This window comes from Balaenoptera borealis, assembly GCF_965194805.1.
Source record: "Balaenoptera borealis genome assembly, chromosome: 1".
NCBI classification, from domain to species: Eukaryota; Metazoa; Chordata; class Mammalia; order Artiodactyla; family Balaenopteridae; genus Balaenoptera; species Balaenoptera borealis.
The window spans coordinates 39,751,160-39,770,635 of record NC_138860.1 but is presented as its reverse complement, the minus strand read 5'-3'; the positions used below and the strand labels follow the sequence as shown (position 1 = coordinate 39,770,635).

The 19,476-nt window shown below is 43.5% G+C and overlaps 2 protein-coding genes across 6 annotated transcripts in view; one reads left to right on the top strand and one right to left on the bottom strand.

Annotated features, from left to right (window-relative positions):
* HHAT (hedgehog acyltransferase) overlaps nt 1-19,476 on the bottom strand; it is a 495,443-nt gene that overhangs the window by 26,278 nt on the left and 449,689 nt on the right. The gene's annotated exons all lie outside the window — the stretch shown is intronic.
* Nucleotides 1-19,476, top strand: part of KCNH1 (potassium voltage-gated channel subfamily H member 1) — a 443,651-nt gene that overhangs the window by 334,615 nt on the left and 89,560 nt on the right. For all 5 annotated transcript variants that reach the window (XM_082399775.1, XM_082399774.1, XM_082399773.1 and 2 more), the window contains one exon: nt 16,810-17,006. In XM_082399775.1, coding sequence (XP_082255901.1) covers nt 16,810-17,006 — 197 coding nt within the window. The remainder of the gene's footprint in view (nt 1-16,809; nt 17,007-19,476) is intronic.

The following is a 19,476-nucleotide window of genomic DNA, read 5'->3' as shown; positions in this document are numbered from 1 at the left end:
AGAGTGCCAAGAGTTGTAATAAGAGTATGAACAGGATGCTATGGGAGCTTATAAGACAGGCATCTAATTCAGCCCAGCCAGAAGAAATCAAGGAAGGCTTCCTGACAGAGGTGGCATCTGAGCTGAGACTTCCATGATGAACTGAATTCCACCAGGTGTGTGGGAGCGGGGTGTGCTGAGGATAGAGGATTAAAGAGAGAGTGTTCCCTGGCAGAGGGGCAGCATCTGCAAAGATTTTAAAAGAGAAGAGTCACGAAATCGCATTTGTGTTTAGAAAGATCATCCTGGCTGCTGTGAAGAGGATGGATAGCAGGCAGGGAGACCAGTGAGGAGGGTGCTGAGAGATGAGACAGGCCTGAACGGACTTAACAGCAGTGGGAATGGAGAAAAGTAGACAGATCCAAGAGATATCTGATAAATAAAATTATCAGAGCTTGGTCATTTATTGAATATGGAGACGAGCGAGAGGGTGGAGTCTGCAATGACTTGGACAACTTTCACAGGGAGGAGAAACACTGGAGGATGGGCAGGTTTCCCTGGGAGCAGGACCGGTTCCAGTTTTGAATCTGTGGATTTGAGCTAAGTTCAAGTATCCAGTGGGAGATTCTATGGACTCGGAAGAGAGATCGAAGCTCGAGGTATAAACCTGGGGATCATTGTGATCCAGGTGACAATCGAAGCTAAGGGAGAGGCTGAGAAAACTCAAGGAGAGAGAGGAGGGTAAGAAGCAACAAGGTCTAGAGCAGAGCCCCAAGGAATACCAGTTAATGTGGGACACATGTAGGAGTCCGAGATGGACCGCCATCAGAGGGGGTGAGACCAGGAGAGTGGGATGTCACAGAAGCCAAGGAGGGGCAGAAAAGGGCATTTTCAAATGCTACAGAACCACATTTCAGTGACTAGAAGATGCCACGGATGATAAGACACACCAGTATTCTATGGCCTACTGAGAAACAATGCTACCATTAAACTGTGACATATCATTGATTGTAAGGCATCTTCTGATTTCAGAGATAAAAAATGCTAAACAACTTAAGTATATCTTAGAATCAAAGAGCTTTAATATGTTGAGGACGAAAAACTATCTTTTAGGCTGTTATCAGGAAAAGGGTTATTGACCACGGTGAGAGTAATGCTGAGTATAGGGTCAGAAGCAAGATTAGAGGAGCTTGAGAAATGAAGAGGGTGGGAGTTGGGTTCAGGGGTGCTTCATAATCTGCATACATCTCTCCCAGAGTTCTGAACCAAGAGAGAGATAATATGTAAGATGGGTGCCAGTCAAAATATCACCTTTTATTTTTGTGATAAAGCTAATATCGGAGAATATGCATTATATTTGCATCCAAGAAGGCTTCCCAATATTAAGCCCCAGGATTAGACCCACCCTTGTGTTGCTGACCAGCACAAGCCTACCCCTGTGAGGGTCTGCCCTGTATCTCTGGTGGCAGGAGGGACAGAGAGAACAAGCTCCTAGCAGGCAGATCCCAAGGAGAGCAAAGGGGCTGGCCTGCACACGTGCAGGGTCTCCTCCCAAACTCATTAATCAGATGAGGGCACGAGAGAGGCCAGGAGTGTGGTGCACCTGAAGCTGCCTTCTGGGCAGGAAACATCAGGAATAGGCACAAATCATTCCCCCCTTGATAGTCAGAGCACGGAGGCAGTGTAAATAACACCACCAAGAAATTGAGCCCTGAAAGAAAGGAGAACATAGCCCAAACCAGCTCTCTTCATTCCTGACCATCCAGCTTTCCCCCTGCTGTTTGAAGGGATTATCCATCTCTTTCATGTATCTGAATTCTCTTGCCTCACCGTAGAAGGCTAGCTCCGTTCCCTTTTTCTCTATGAAATCTCTCCAGTTCTGCCTAGACCAGGCTCCCACATATCTTGGTATTACATTTTTGTTTGTTTTAACTTCACTGTTACATTCATGTAAGTTTTGTCTCATATTGTAAGCCCCTTGAACGTAGAGATGATGTCCTATCTTTTTGTTCTATCTCCCTTAATTGCTGGAACACTGCCTGATCCGTAATAGGTCAGGCCAAGTTGCTGAACTGGTTTGAATTGTGTGCAGAAGGGTGGTGAGACGTAACCCCACCTTTGGGAACTCCCAATCTCATAGCTGCCTGGGAGAATCAGAGGCAGTTCACACCGCACCTGGTGTATGACGTTACAGATTCTCGTGTGGGTTTCATTAACCAGATATGTGGCTGAACCACACCATGGTCCCATCCCTGATACAGAGATGGTTTGCAGAAGAGCAGAACAATTGTTCTCCTTTGTACCAACTTCAAAAGAAAACAAATGTTTCCTGAACATCTCTGAACTCTCCTACAAAGCCTAGCATGAGACCAAACCTTTCTAGAGGGAGACGCCCCTCTGAGAAGTGGGGTGAACTGCACACCTGTCCCTGGAGCCACGCCTCCTGAGCATCTCCAGTCCCTGCTTTCTCTGTCAACAAAAAAAATCCAGTAAAACATGTTGGCTCAGCACCTGACATCACAACACAATCCGATACGATCTGGCACTTAAAGCTAAGGCTTTATTCCTAGTAGTAGATCTTCATGGCTTGGATGGGAAGGCAAATGGATGAGATTTCCACCACGTCTGTCTGTCTTTGATGTACATTCTCACATCTCTAAACTGCAGCAGATGAAGCAGAGGTCACAGACTGCCAGCAGCATTTTTTTTTTCCCCAGTAAGAACAAGAAGGGCTTGGTGGTTTCACTACAGATAAGAGGAGGCAAAATTTACGAGGTGTCAGAACTCTGCTTAGCTGCTGTCCCCCATGGTCTCAGATAATGCAAGGGAAATGTCCATAAGTGCATGCGGGAGAGTTAACTATTCCAAAATTAGCTTGAAAACCTGGACTTTAGCACCTTTGGGGTGAGGTACATGGTGGATGCCTGAAGCGGGGTCCCTGGCCAGTGCCTGGCCTCATGCACAGGGATCCCTCAGCAGATCCTGGCCCCCTGTCCATAGTCAGGGCTGGTGTGGGAGGTGGGTGGGTACCACCAAGGTGTTTAGCTCAAGTCGTTGGAGCTTTTGCTCTGAATGTGCTGCCAGAGCCTCCATCGTCATGCCCATCCGATTCTTCAGAGGTGCGGAAGCCCATGCTTTTTCCTGGAGCAGGTGAAGAAAGCAGATGTGTGTATACCTGCCCCCGCAGAACCCAACACACTGTACTGCCCCAGTGGACCGTGGGCTCCTGAATTGGCTAGGATGTGGATTCAGCTGCTCCAGCAAAAACCCGAAATAATAGAAGCTTACACAAGACAGAAACGTGTTTTTCTCTCGTGGAGCCAGCTGTCCAGGTAGAGAGGGCTGGTGTGGCGACTTCATGGTGTCAGGCACCCAACCTCCTTCTAGCCTGTTGCTTCATCCTAACGAGGTTGTCACCTTGGCCTCCTGGTCCAAGAGAGCTCACATCTTGTTCCAGCCAGGAGGAAGCGGGGAGAGAGGAAGGGCAGGGCATGACCCTAGAGGTGGCACACATCCCTCTGTGCCCCTCCCCTTTACCAGAGCTCAGACAAATGGCCACATTTAGCTGTAGTGCAGTCTTTCTTCTGGTCATCTTTGTGCCCAGCTATAAGGCATGGGTTTTATTTCCATAAAAGGAGAGAACTGGTTCTGGGGAACATGTGGATTCCTAGGCCATGGCTCCTTAAGGTCAAGGCTCTCCCTCATTTATCCTCTTTCCCATCACCTAGCATGGTGCCCGCCCCAGGTAGAGCTCCCTAAATGTTGACTGAAGAGGAGGCCGCTTGAGAGAGGGGATGCAGAAGACAGCCCACTGGGAGCATTTCGTGGCCTCTCCCAGTGTGGAGGCTGCATGGCCGCGGGGGGAAAGCCCATGGGTCACGGACAATCATTTAAACCTCTCTGGAGCTCTCTCTTCTCTTTAAAATGGGGCTGATGATCCCTGTGGAATTTGCTTCACAGGGCTGTTATAGAGGACTCTTCTTTTATTGTGACTACTATTTTTTGAGCACCTACTCTGTTCCAAGCACAGTGCTAAGTGCTTTGTTCACATTATTTCATGTAAGCCTTACGACAGCCCTGTGAGGCGGGTATTATTACCCACATTTTCTAGCTGAGTCAATTGAGACTGGGAGAGGTTAGTAAGATGCCTAGTGCCTTTGCTTTATTTATGCATCGAACAACCATTGAACGCCAGCTGTGTGCCCAAGACCCTGCTGGGGACCCGGCAATGACAGGGATGAGGAGTGTTTGCAGATTGCAGGGGCACACGTAATGGGGAGCTGCTCTGGTCAAGGGTCAGGGAGGTGTGGGTGTAGTTCGAGGCATGAGAAGGAGTTATCCAGACCAAGGAGCAGGGCGGAATGTCTGAGGCTGTGCTGAGACGGCCCAGAGGTGAGCCGGGAGCCAGACTTGGAGGGGGTCTGAGAACCCACTGTGATTAGAGGCAGAGAGTGAGGGGGAGGGGCTGGCAGGGGCTGCTCCAGCAAAGCGGACCTGAGCTTGAAGCCAGCTTGTCTGGCCCTGAAGCCTGTGCTGACAGAGTGGATGATAAAGTACTTGGAAAATGTGCTGGGGGAAGTACCAGGGAGGAGGAGATTTGGGCAAGTTCTCTTTGTGTCTTAGCCATGATTCTGAGGACCCAGGAGAGGACCTGGATTTCACATGCCTGATGTCTATCCTGAGTCCAGGAGGTCTGAGAACTCTCCCCGTCCTCATCTCATCCTCCTGAGCTACCCAGTTCAGTGGGTGTGCACAGTCTGCTCAGGACTTGCCTGGAGGGATTAATCCAGCTTCTTTGTTATGTCCCATAAGCAGAATTATCCCAAGGGCCAGGAGAGAGAATGGCTCTCCCTCAGAGCCTCTCTCGACTACGCCAGGATCTCTGCAGCCACATTTCACCGTCCTGATGTAGTGAGTGACAAGGCCCCTCTAGTCTCGAGATGGCTTGAGGACAGAGGACTTCCTGATACCCCAGAGAGAAGGAATAAAGGCACTAGGGCTGGCCCTCACCGCACCTTGGGTGGAGCTCCTAGCAGTGTTGGTATCACATGCTCACTGTAGAGTCTGGAAGGTGCTTAGATGAGTTTGCAGCTGAATGAGGAGACCAGGCATTTTCCTCAAAGGATTACAAAATATACTGTCCACACTCATCTCTGCAGGCAAGTGGAGGAGCAGATAAACCAAAACCTGGAGAACCCAGAGGCTTCCGAATGGCTTTCAGTCCTGATAAAGAGACATATCCTGTGCCTCAGGGCCTTTGCACGTGCTGTTCCCTCTCCCTGGAATTATCTCTGTGCTATGTTTTTACGCTGGTTCACTGGAACTCATCCTTTAGGTCTCAGCTCAGACGCCACATCTTCCTGGAAGCTTGAGCTTGAGCCGGATACCCCTCCTGTACTCTCCGCATCATAGCCCCTAACATGTTAGAATCACCTGAGTCTCTCTCAACTCCACTGCATCTGTCATCCCACTGCTATACCTCAGCACCCAGGCCAGTGCCTGCCAAGAATTGCATGAATAACCGAATCAGTTCTTTCTCAGTGGTGTGGGCCTAGAAATGACTGATGATTTTAGCAGCATATGATGACTTTAACTGCAGAATTATGTTTTGCTTAGTACAGGATACCACTGTGAGTGGTCTTTATAAGAGGACATGATAGGGAATAGTGAAGAGAAGCAGCTGGAATTTCATTTTTGCTCTGACCCCTCTGGTCCGCCAAGCTCACTCACAGCCAGTCTTTTAAAAACGGGGCTTTTTCTGGAGTGTTCTAAACTCGGTTGTCCGTTTCTGTAACTCTTTAATATTCAGTAGGCTGTGGATCTTCTCAGGTCCCCAAGTCCCAGCACCTCTTGAATTGTCCCCAATCACCCCTCTTAACCCTCCCAACCCCCCACTCCCGTCTTCCTTCCCGCTTCAGCCTCTGCAAGTGGCTGTTCCAGCCTCTGTCCTTCATGACACCAAATTGTCTACAGGGTGTTGGTTTCCTCCTGTGCTGGACTCCTTGCAGAAATCTCCCCTCCCTCTCTCCTGGTGCCACCTTAGCCCTGTGTCCCAACTCCCACCTCTGTTTTGTGAATGTTCCTCAGCCCCACGTTTGTACCCCAGAGGGCTGTTTATGTCCATGGCAAAAGTGGAGGCTCAGTAAAGAAAGCTGCATATAATTGGGGGGTGGGAGGGGAGGAGGATTAATTATCACAGGGATGTTTGCTTGGAGTTTTAATGAGACTGCCTTTCCTTTATTCCCCCTCCCTTTTTTTCCTTTTTCTTTTCCCCCCAGCTCAGAATATCCACTTAGAATGTCTTTTAGAATCTTAGAACCTTAGGTTTTAACATTCTGCACCCAGCGCCTCAGTGTAATAAACAAATCAATAAGCTGAGGGTCTCAAGAAGTTTGATTGCCGAGTGCATTGGGGTACCTTTTGTTCTTCAGCGAACGATCATTTCACACTAGGGAACAAGAGATGAATGTGGTTATAGAGTTTGTCCTGGCCTCCGATTCGTAACCCTGACCTGGGAAGTCATTATTCCAGCGATGTGTGTAACTTACAAGCAGCCTGCCAAATGCTCTACGTCCTTCCCTTTGACAGTTTTCCCAAGTTATATGTGTCATAACTTTATTTCTCATTTGCCAGAATAGTCTTGGGTTTGTTTTGAATCTGACAGGTCCTCTGAAACCACATTCTTCAATCTCACTAACAGGTCATTTATACCAAAAAGGCTGCCTTGACAGGAAGAAAGATTGTATGATTTTCAATTTGGGTTGAAAATCAAATGCACGTTATGACAACACTGAGACTTCCTAGACCCTACAAGTTAATCATGATTATCTTACCTTGAAATACCTTTTGTAGTAGAAACTAGTCTCCATTTATTGTTTCTGTCAAAACTTTTGATTGGAATACTCTTCACAATGGGAATATTGTCATTTCTAAAGATGCACTGATTTATTTCCTGGAGTGTTTCAAACACAATATGTTTGCCCTTTGTTGTATGCAGTAGATATACTCCTGAAGAGTTGTTTATAAACTGAATTTTTACAGATAAACTCATATGTTAAATGCACATGAGGGGCTATTATTTTACATTATGGGTTCTTTTATAATTAGAAAGACTACTCCTAATTCATTTGAGAATGTTCACATATTGGGTTTTGTTTAAGAGAAGTAATATTTTTTATTATTACAAAATATTACACTTTGAATAAAAGCATAAACAAGGAAAATCACAATTTTAAATCCACCTCCCCATCCCCAGGTAACACAGTTAATATTTTTATGTATTTCCATTAAGTCTTTTTTTATGTCCATTCTTATCACATGGGAACATAATGACTACATTGCTAATTGACCCACATTTCCCCACTTCATGTCTTCAACAATTTTCCCTCATATTTTTTTCTGTAGCTTTTTTTTTGAACTTTATTTATTTTTTTATACAGCAGGTTCTTATTAGTTATCCATTTTATACATATTAGTGTATATATGTCAATCCCAATCTCCCAATTCATCACACTACCATCCCCCCCTGCCACTTTCCCCCCTTGGTGTCCATACGTTTGTTCTCTACATCTGTGTCTCAATTTCTGCCCTGCAAACCGGTTCATCTGTACCATTTTCCTAGGTTCCACATATATGCGTTAATATACAATATTTGTTTTTCTCTTTCTGACTTACTTCACTCTATATGACAGTCTCTAGATTCATCCAAGTCTCTACAAATGACCCAATTTTGTTCCTTTTTATGGCTGAGTAATATTCCATTGTATATATGTACCACATCTTCTTTATCCATTTGTCTGTCGATGGGCATTTAGGTTGCTTCCATGACCTGGCTACTGTAAATAGTGCTGCAATGAACATTGGGGTGCATGTGTCTTTTTGAATTATGGTATTCTCTGGGTATATGCCCAGTAGTAGGATTGCTGGGTCATATGGTAATTATATTTTTAGTTTTTTCAGGAACCTCCAAACTGTTCTCCATAGTGACTGTATCAATTTACATTCCCACCAAGAGTGCAAGAGGGTTCCCTTTTCTCCACACCCTCTCCAGCATTTGTTGTTTGTAGATTTTCTGATGATGCCCATTCTAACCGGAATGAGGTGATGCCTCATTGTAGTTTTGATTTGTATTTCTCTAATAATTAGTGATGTTGAGCAGCTTTTCATGTGCTTTGTGGCCATCTGTATGTCTTCTTTGGAGATATATCTATTTAGGTCTTCTGCCCATTTTTGGATTGGGTTGTTTGTTTTTCTAATATTGAGCTGCATGAGCTATTTATATATTTTGGAGACTAATCCTTTGTCCGTTGATTTGTTTGCAAATATTTTCTCCCATTCTGAGGGTTGTCTTTTCGTCTTGTTTATAGTTTCCTTTGCTGTGCAAAAGCTTTTAAGTTTCATTAGGTCCCATTTGTTTATTTTTTTTTTCATTTCCATTACTCTAGGAGGTGGATCAAAAAAGATCTTGCTGTGATTTATGTCAAAGAGTGTTCTTCCTATGTTTTCCTCTAAGAGTTTGATAGTGTCTGGTCTTACATTTAGGTCTCTAATCCATTTTGAGTTTATTTTTGTGTATGGAGTTAAGGAGTGTTCTAATTTCATTCTTTTCCATGTAGCTGTCCAGGTTTCCCAGCACCACTTATTGAAGAGACAGTCTTTTCTCTATTGTATATCCTTGTCTCCTTTGTCATAGATTAGTTGACCATAGGTGCGTGGGTTTATCTCTGGGCTTTCTATCCTGTTCCATTGATTTATATTTCTGTTTTTGTGCCAGTACCACATTGTCTTGATTACTGTAGCTTTGCAGTATGGTCTGAAGTCAGGGATTCTGATTCCTCCAGCTCCGTTTTCTTCCCTCAAGACTGCTTTGGCTATTCGGGGTCTTTTGTGTCTCCATACAAATTTTAAGATTTTTGTTCTAGTTCTTTTAAAAATGCCATTGGTAATTAGAGGGATTGCATTGAATCTGTAGATTGCTTTGGGTTGTATAGTCATTTTCACAATATTGATTCATCCAATCCGAGAACATCGTATCTCTCTCCATCTGTTTGTATCATCTTTAATTTCTTTCATCAGTGTCATAGTTTTCTGCATACAGGTCTTTTGTCTCCTTAGGTAGGTTTATTCCTAGGTATTTTATTCTTTTTGTTGCAATGGTAAATGGGAGTGTTTCCTTAATTTCTCTCTCAGATTTTTCATCATTAGTGTATAGGAATGCAAGAGATTTCTGTGCATTAATTTTGTATCCTGCAACCTTACCAGATTCATTGATTAGCTCTAGTTTTCTGGTGGCATCTTTAGGATTCTCTATGTTTAGTATCATGTCATCTGCAGTGACAGTTTTACTTCTTCTTTTCCAATTTGTATTCCTTTTATTTCTTTTTCTTCTCTGATTGCCATGGCTAGGACTTCCAAAACTATGTTGAATAATAGTGGTGAGAGTGGACATCCTTGTCTTGTTCCTGATCTTAGAGGAAATGCTTTCAGTTTTTCACCATTGAGAATGATGTTTGCTGTGGGTTTGTCATATATGGCCTTTATTATGTTGAGGTAGGTTCCAACTATGCCCACTTTCTGGGGAGTTTTTATCAAAAATCTGTGTTGAATTTTGTCGAAAGCTTTTTCTGCATCTATTGAGATGATCATATGGTTTTTATTCTTCAATTTGTTAATAAGGTGTATCACATTGATTGATTTGTGTATATTGAAGAATCCTTGCATACCTGGGAAAAAACTAGTTGCTCATGGTGTATGATCCTTTTAATGTGTTATTGGGTTCTGTTTGCTAGTATTTTGTTGAGGATTTTTGCATCTATATTCATCAGTGATATTGGTCTGTAATTTTCTTTTTTTTTTTATAGCTACTTTATTTATTTATTTATTTATTTATGTTTTTGGCTGTGTTGGGTCTTCATTTCGTGCGAGGGCTTTCTCTAGTTGCGGCAAGCGGGGGCCATTCTTCATCGCGGTGCGCGGGCCTTTCACTATCGCGGCCCTTCCTGTTGCGGGGCACAGGCTCCAGACGCGCAGGCTCAGTAGTTGTGGCTCACGGGCCCAGTTGCTCCACGGCATGTGGGATCTTCCCAGACCAGGGCTCAAACCGGTGTCCCCTGCATTAGCAGGCAGATTCTCAACCACTGTGCCACCAGGGAAGCCCTGTAATTTTCTTTTTTTTGTAGTATCTTTGTCTGGTTTTGGTATCAGGGTGATGGTGGCCTCATAGAATGAGTTTGGGAGTGTTCCTTCCTCTGCAATTTTTTGGAAGGGTTTGAGAAGGATGGGTGTTAGCTCTTCTCTAAATGTTTGATAGAATTCACCTGTGAAGCCATCTGGTCCCGGACCTTTGTTTGTTGGAAGATTTTTACTCAGAGTTTCAATTTCATTCCTTGAGATTGGTCTGTTCATATTTTCTATTTCTTCCTGGTTCAGTCTTGGAAGGTTATACCTTTCTAAGAATTTGCCCATTTCTTCTGGGTTGTCCATTTTATTGGCATAGAGTTGGTTGTAATAGTCTCTTAGGATGCTTTGTATTTCTTTGGTGTCTGTTGTAACTTCTCCTTTTTCATTTCTAATTCTGTTGATTTGAGTCTTTTCCCTTTTTTTCTTGATGAGTCTGGCTAAAGGTTTATCAGTTTTGTTTATCTTCTCAATGAACCAGCTTTTAGTTTTATTGATCTTTACTATTGTTTTCTTTGCTTCTATTTCATTTATTTCTGCTCTGATCTTTATGATTTCTTTCCTTCTACTAACTTTGGGTTTTGTCTGTTCTTCTTTCTCTAGTTCCTTTAAGTGTAAAGTTAGATTGTTTATTTGAGATGTTTGTTGTTTCTTGAGGTAGGCTTGTACTGCTATAAACTTCCCTCTTAGAACTGCTTTTGCTGCATCCCATAGGTTTTTTTTTTTTATCCCATAGGTTTTGTATCGTCATATTTTCATTGTATTTTTTGATTTCCTCTTTAATTTCTTCAGTGATCTCTTGCTTATTTAGTAACGTATTGTTTAGCCTCCATGTGTTTGTGTTTTTTTCCCTGTAATTGATTTCTATTCTCATAGCATTGTGGTCAGAAAAGATGCTTGATATAATTTCAATTTTCTTAAATTTACTGAGGCTTGATTTGTGACCCAAGATGTGATCTGTCCTGGAGAATGTTCCATGCGCACTTGAGAAGAAAGTGTAATCTGCTGCTTTTGGATGGAATGTCCTATAAATATCAATTAAATCTATCTGGTCTATTGTGTCCTTTAAAGCTTGTGTTTCCTTATTAATTTTCTGTCTGGATGATCTATCCACTGGTGTACTTGGAGTGTTAAAGTTCTCCACTATTACTGTGTTACTGTCGATTTCCCCTTTTATGGCTGTTAGCATTTGCCTTATGTATTGAGGTGCCCCTATGTTGGGTGCATATATATTTAAAATTGTTATATCTTCTTCTTGGATTGATCCCTTGATCATTATGTAGTGTCCTTCCTTGTCTCTTGTAACATTCTTTATTTTGAAGTCTATTTATCTGATATGAGTATTGCTACTCCGGTTTTCTTTTGGTTTCCATTTGCATGGAATATCTTTTTCCATCCCCTCCCTTTCAGTCTGTATGTGTCCCTAGGTCTGAAGTGGGTTTCTTGTAGACAGCATATATATGTGTCTTGTTTTTGTATACATTCAGCGAGCTTGTGTCTTTTCGTTGGAGCAATTAATCCATTCACGTTTAAGGTAATTATCGATATGTATGTTCCTATGACCATTTTCTTAATTGTTTTGGGTTTGTTTTTGTAGGTCCTTTTCTTCTCTTGTGTTTCCCACTTAGAGACGTTCCTTTAGCATTTGTTGTAGAGCTGGTTTGGTGGTGCTGAATTCTCTTAGCTTTTGCTTGTCTGTAAAGCTTTTGATTTCTCCGTCGAATCTGAATGAGATCCTTGTGAGGTAGAGTAATCTTGGTTGTAGATTCTTCCCTTTCATCACTTTAAATATGTCATGCCACTCCCTTCTGGCTTATAGAGTTTCTGCTGAGAAATTAGCTGTTAACCTTATGGGAGTTCCCCTGTATGTTATTTGTCATTTTCCCTTGCTGCTTTCCATAATTTTTCTTTGTCTTTAAGTTTTGCCAGCTTGATTACTATGTGTCCCGGCACGTTTCTGTTTGGGTTTATATTGTATGGGACTCTCTGCACTTCCTGGACTTGGGTGGCTCTTTCCTTTCCCATGTTAGGGAAGTTTTCAACTCTGATCTCTTCAAATATTTTCTCGGGTCCTTTCTCTCTCTCTTCTCCTTCTGGGACCCCTATAATGTGAATGTTGTTGCATTTAATGTTGTCCCAGAGGTCTCTTAGGCCGTCTTCATTTCTTTTCATTCTTTTTTCTTTATTCTGTTCCGCAGCAGTGAATTCCACCATGCTGTCTTCCAGGTCACTTATCCGTTCTTCTGCCTCAGTTATTCTGGTATTGATTCCTTCTAGTGTAGTTTTCATTTCAGTTATGTTATTGTTCATCTCTGTTTGTTTGTTCTTTAATTCTTCTAGGTGTTTGTTCTTTAATTCTTCTAAGACTTTGTTAAACATTTCTTGCATCTTCTCAATCTTTGCCTCCATTCTTTTTCTGAGGTCCTGGATCATCTTCACTATCATTATTTGGAATTCTTTTTCTGGAAGATTTCCTATCTCCACTTCATTTAGTTGTTTTTCTGGGGTTTTATCTTGTTCCTTCATCTGGTACATAGCCCTCTGCCTTTTCAGTTTGTCTGTCTTTCTGTGAATATGGTTTTTGTTCCACAGGCTGCAGGATTGTAGTTCTTCTTGCTTCTGCTTTCTGCCCTCTAGTGGATGCGGCTATCTAAGAGGCTTGTGCAAGTTTCCTGATGGGAGGGACTGGCGGTGAGTAGAGCTGGCTGTTGCTCTGGTGGGCAGAGCTCAGTAAAACTTTAATCTGCTTGTCTGCTGATGGGTGGGGCTGGGTTCCCTCCCTGTTGGTTGTTTGGCCTGAGGTGACCCAACACTGGAGCCTACCCTGGCTCTTTGTTGGGGCTAATGCAGATCCTGGGAGGGCTCACGCCAAGGAGTACTTCCCAGAATATCTGCTGCCAGTGTCCTTGTCCTCACGGTGAGACAGAGCCACCCCCCGCCTCTGCAGGTGACCCTCCAACACTAGCAGGTAGGTCTTACTGAGTGTCCTATGGGGTCACTGCTCCTTCCCCTGGGTCCTGGTGCACACACTACTTTGTGTGTGCCCTCCAATAGTGGAGTCTCTGTTTCCCCCAGTCCTGTCAGAGTCCTGCAATCAAATCCCACTGGCCTTCAAAGTCTGATCCTCTGGGATTTCCACTGCCCATTGCCAGAACCCTAGGTTGGGAAGCCTCACTTGTGGCTCAGAACCTTCACTCCAGTGGGTAGACTTCTGTGGTATAATTGTTCTCCAGTTTGTGAGTCACCCACCCAGCATTTATGGGATTTGATTTTATTGTGATTGCCCCCCTCATACCATCTCATTGTGGCTTCTCCTTTGTCTTTGGATGTGGGGTATCTTTTTTGTTGAGTTCCAGTGTCTTCCTGTTGATGATTATTCAGCAGTTAGTTGTGATTCCAGTGCTCTCACACGAGGGAGTGAGAGCACATCCTTCTACTCCACCACCTTGAACCAATCCTCTATAGCTTTTTAAATTGAAGTATAGTTGACATACAATATTATATGTTATGGGTATACAGAATAGTGATTCACAATTTTTAAAGGTTATATTCCATTTATAGTTATTAGAAAATGTTGGCTATATTCCCCATGTTGTACAGTATGTCCTTGTAGCTTATCTTATACCTAATAGTTTGTACCTCTTACTCCCTTACCCCTATATTCCCCCTCCCCCCTTCCCTCTCCCCACACTGGTAACCACTTGTTTGTTCTCTGTGTCTATGGGTCTGCTTCTTTTTTGTTTTATTCACTAATTTGTTGTATTGTTTTTAGATTCCACATGTAAGTAATATCATACAGTATTCGTTTTTCTTTGACTTATTTCACTTAGCATAATACCCTCCAAGTCCATCCCTGTTGCTTCAAATGGCAACATTTCATTCTTTTTTATGGCTGAGTCATATTCCATTGTGTGTTTGTGACATGTATACACACATACGCCACATCTTCTTTATTCAGTCATCTGTTGATGGAAGCTTAAGTTGCTTAAAGGAAGTAATCTTAATAAGAATTAGGCAAGATTACCAATGGTCTACTCTCAATAGTTCTGCCTTAGTTATACAACATTTGATCACAGTAGGAGACTGCAGAACTTGTAAATTCTGCATTTTCTCACTGATGGGCAAAATGCTCACTTAGGAGAACCTGCCCATTAGAGCCACCTCTAGCTCTTTCTCATCTTGTTATTTCAGGGAAGGAAGTGGGGTGCCAGTTCAGAGCTGGGATGATTTTCAGTGTTCCACTGGAATATTAGGTAAACCACTATATAATTTCTCATGGGCCTCTCATCCTAGAAGTCCATGATTCTGTGTGTTCTGGTTATCTATTTCTGCTTAACAAACAGCTCCTAAATTTAGAGGCCTAAGAAATTAATTGTTTCTCATAATGCTGTGGGTTGTTTGGCTCAGCTGGCTGGTTCTCCCTTGAACTTGCCATGTGTGGTTGCTGTCCAGCATTGGCTGGGGCTACAGTCATCTGAAGGCTCGACTGGGCTGGATGGCCAAGATGGCTTGCTTACATGACTGACAGAGCCTGGCTGTCCCCAGATCACTTCTATGTGACCTCTTGTGTGGTTTGTTCTTCTCAAAACATGGTGGTTGGGTCCAAGAGGGAGCATCCTGAGAGTAAGTGTTCCAAGAGACACACACAGAAGCTACAAGGCTTCTTATGACCCTGCCTGAAAATCCTGGAACATCATTTCTGCCACATTCTATTGGTGAAGGCAAGAGACTAAAGTGAGTTCAGATTCGAGGAAAGAGAATTAGGCTTTGCCTCTTGAAGTAAGTTGCAGTATATGTGTAGGGTCCATTTTTTTTTTTACTATTTACCATACTGCATGTCAGAAAAAGAGTATTCTCTAGGAGAATAGGATTACATAATTATGAAAGGCGTGAGAGGCATTGCAGAGCAGTAAAGAGGGGTTATAGAATGCTCCATATGTATGAATGAATTGGCCAGCCTTTTTGGTGAGGACTCCGTGCTAGGGAGCACACACTGAATGAACCTCTCTCTGTGGAAGCCAGGTGGTATCCCACTGAGAGAAACATTACCATCTGCTGGCCCCTGCCCTACGTTAGCCCACTCATATAACAGATGGCTGAAAAACACCTGGTAAGGGAATTTAAATAGCACAGTTTTAAAGGCATATTTACCTAAATGCTACCCCAAGCATGTATCCTACTCATATTGAGTTGGTGAAACCATCTTCATAAATTAGAACTACACATTATTTCACAAACACATAGAGTAATGTGTCCAGTACACTTGCTTTTCAGCTCACGTCATGGAGGTGCTTAGAGAGGGCTGTACCCGTGGAGTACCTTATGTACTTAGAGTGGACACTTTTTGGTGTTTGAGAAAAAGTCAAGTTCTGTCCAGATGCTTAAAACTCTAATTGCCTCCTTAGCTTGAATTAGGAAAACAGTTGCCCTGTAAATCACACTGAGTCGCGGGTACCTGGGTTCTAGCTGCAGAGTGTGGCTGATCTGGATGCATGGGCTGACAACTCCCTTGAGAGTTGTTAGATTGGGTTTCACCCTTGTTGCATTGTTTCCTTCCCCCCACCACACCACACCCCCCAAATACTCCTCTCTGGCTCCCTGGGGATTCAAATTTGTGTTTATCTGTGCTGAAAATTTAAAAGCAAGAGAAACAACATTTCAAGCTATTTATAACCAGAGGCTGTGCCAGGAATGAATTAAGCTTTGCATTGGACATATGTTAAAACATTGGTCTCTGGGAAAGGTAGGAAGAATATCCCTAGGTGTGAAAAACAGATATTTAGAGGAGATTGATAGAAGTTTGACCCAGAATATGGCTATGTGGGATGAGTACTCTATTGACTTATTAAATATATTGTTAAATATAGTCTTGTGGAATACTAGGTATAGAGGATCCTGGAGATGCCACTTATATAGGGCCCATCTTTTTATACCGCCAGGAGGGCATTTGGCAAGGGGAGGAACATGGAAGGAGGTATGGGAGAGAGGGTGAGGAATGAGGCACCACACAAACATAAACCTCAGGGCAATGGACAGAGTGTGAGAGAAGAGGAACTCCACTCTTGCCTGACTCCTTCCATGTAGGTCATCCTAAACGGGGGAGACACCCCCTGTTCTTCAGCTTCTGACGAAGAGTCCACACTCTCCCCATCACAGCCTAGTGTGCACCTCTCAGTCCCACTAACGTAGACCCACAATTCGCCTTCCTTCCTCACTGCTTTTTTGCTGGCAGATATTGCGAGAACTCCTACTGTGTGCCAGACACTGTGTGTTAGTGGACAGTTGAGACACAGGAATGCTCATGTTGGGAGACAGACAAAAAACAAGTAAATAATATAATTGCAGACTATGATTGATGCTTCGGAAAACCATGGGTGATAAAGTATAACACGGGGTTCCCATTTTGGATAGGGTGTTCAGGAGGTCACAAATGAACCGAAAGTTATTGGTTGAACTTTGACATATATTCTATGGTATTTTAAAGTTTCTTAAATTGCATGTTGCTAAGGTCCAAATTAAAACCATTTTTGCCTTTTCTGAGCCCAAGCCATGGAATGCCAAATGGACAGCAACTCTGGGAGACAGTGGGAAGCCAGCCCCGATGGCCAGACACCTCCTACTGATACTTTCCTCATCACCGTTTTCTCTCCTCAGGGAAGGGAGATGTGTTTGGAGACGTGTTCTGGAAGGAAGCCACCCTTGCCCAGTCCTGTGCCAACGTCAGGGCCTTGACCTACTGTGACCTGCATGTGATCAAGCGGGACGCCCTGCAGAAAGTGCTGGAATTCTACACAGCCTTCTCCCACTCCTTCTCCCGGAACCTCATTCTCACCTACAACTTGAGGAAGAGGGTGAGCTGGCAGTTTCAGTTTCTTTTCTACCAAGAGCAGTCTCTGTACACTTAGGATAACCACGTGGGCCAGGAAAGTCCTTTTGCTGTTTATTTAAATGGAGCAATTGGTTCTGTAGAGGTTCTGTTTGTTGCTTGCTCTTCGGAGCTTTTGCTATGAAATGAGAGAGAAAAGGATGTTGCTAGATTAAAAGGTGGATTGATTTTGGTGCAGAAGGGATTTGTTCATGAGTGTGTCTGAGGGCTTTTCCTCAGTAAAATCCTGACCTTCTAGCATTTTGAAAAGATGAGTAAAAAATGAGGTTGTTAGTCAATAAAATGGCTGAGTAGGACCACTTAATTAATATAAACTGAATTCTCCCTGGCGACTAGGACCCACCAAATGGTGTGAGGCTATTAGCCAGCTGGTAATAATAATTTTTTTTAAAGATATGAAAATGATTCAGTTGAGTCCAGAAAATAAGAAAGAGATGGAATCTGATTGCCTAGAGAATATTTTGTATACAACTGTCAATTTAACGGACTGAGAAATGATTTGTAGTTTTAAGAACCAGAAGATTTCTCATCTGAGCTTGTTTCTTTCACCCTCAAATCATCAGAATTGCTCCGTCTGTCTCTGCGAGGATTAAAATATGTCTAGTACTCTTGAGGTTTTCATGACTGATTTTCTTGCATTTCATTTATGTCCTTTAGTTAAGAAGTAGCTCTCAACCTATAGACATCATCTGGGAGGATTGTCATAGGAATCTTTCCAGAAATGACCTCACGATCTGCCCCCCCACCAAACTGTTCCTCTTCTCGTGGTCCCTGTCTCTATTAACATTGTCTGTCTCGCCCCGGGGTTCCAGGTTAGAAACACTGCCGTCAACACTGATGCTTCTTCCCTGTCTCCCACGCCTCAGTTTACTCATCAGATCCTGCTGGTTCCACCGATGCTCTCAAGCCTGAGTCCACACTTTGCATCCCCCCCTCAGGGCTCTTCCTGAGCTCTTGGACCACGGCGCCCCTGATACTGAGTCTCCCCCTGTCCTGGAGCAAGCAATAGGCTCCAAACACACCCTCCTTCCCTGTGTCTCTCCTCAATGCGGTGCTTCTTCCTTGGCCACTTATGTGACCTTAAAGACTAATGGGATGACGTTACTCCCCACCGTAAAGACTTTTTGCCCCCACCCTAACTACAGGATAATGTCTGCAAACTTCAGCACGGCTTATGTGGTTTTTCACATCTGGCCCAAACTTAACCCCTGAGCTCCAACCCCAGCACTCTTCCCACGCCTACCACGCCCACCAGGAGAATGACCCACACAGCTCTGCAGACATGCCACACCCTTTCAGAGCACTGTGTCGCTACATGGGCTTCCTGACCTGGAATTCTTTTCTCTTCTTCCGTGTGTGACAAATTCCTGTTAACCGTTAAGAGTCTGCTGAAATGTTTATTTGTTCACCAAATCCTGTGCATGCCAACTGAACCAGACTAGACGTGTAAAACTGAGTAAAACTCAGTTCCCTAGCTTCAGGAAGCTCAAGTCTAATGGAGACAATCCACACGGGAAGGCTAAGTGTGGTACACGATGCTAAGTGCAATGAGTGTGATTTGTACAAGGTGTTTGTTACGGGATCATAAAGGAGAAGGGCAGATAAAGGGGGGAGTCAGGGAGGAAGTATTGGTGGGGGTGGTGATACCTGAGCTGAGTCTTAAAGGATCAGTTTGCCAGACAAAGAGGAGGGTTGCACTTGGAGGAGCAGCTTGAGTAAAGGCACAGAGAAAGGAAACAGCCTTTTGCCTTCCAAGTTTTTTGTACAAAGTTCCAAACGCCTGTCATTGGGTTACCCCAACAATGTGCTTCTACCTATTTTACATTCCTTGAATTGCACTGCCTTGTGAGTCCCTGCTCAGAGACCTGGGAGGGCAAGGGTTTGGTATCCCCAGTGCCTAACCCAGCACGGGGAATTATAAAAACATCCGGGGATGGCATGGAGAAAGAGATGGGATCTCTGGGCCTCAGTATCCACATGATAAGATGTGAGGTTGTGGCCAGATGATTGATGATTTTTATGGTTCTGTGATTGGAAAGCTTGTTGTTTAAATTCCAGTGGGGAATGGGTAGTGGAGGAGAAATGTGCATTCATAGTTCTCCCTTGTTTATCTGAGAACATGGAATGCTTGCTGGTGATAGTTTTAGCCAAGTGGATTCTCTTAAAGTCTATTTTTTGATGGATTCCTTCTTTTTATGAAAGCAAGTTGATTATGATCAGCTTTCAGTGTTGCTGATAATATAGGTTGGAAAAAATGCACAGTTTGGGTTATTTGGAGGACTAATCATCTTGGAAAAATTGTGGATCAAGTAAATCTGTCTTAGAAAAACAAGGACAACAACAAAAACAACAGTGTGTCAGCGGCCAGATTGTTTTTGTAAGTGCAGAATGATTGACAGCTCTGCAGAAGAGAAGACTCGGGGACCACGTTTGTG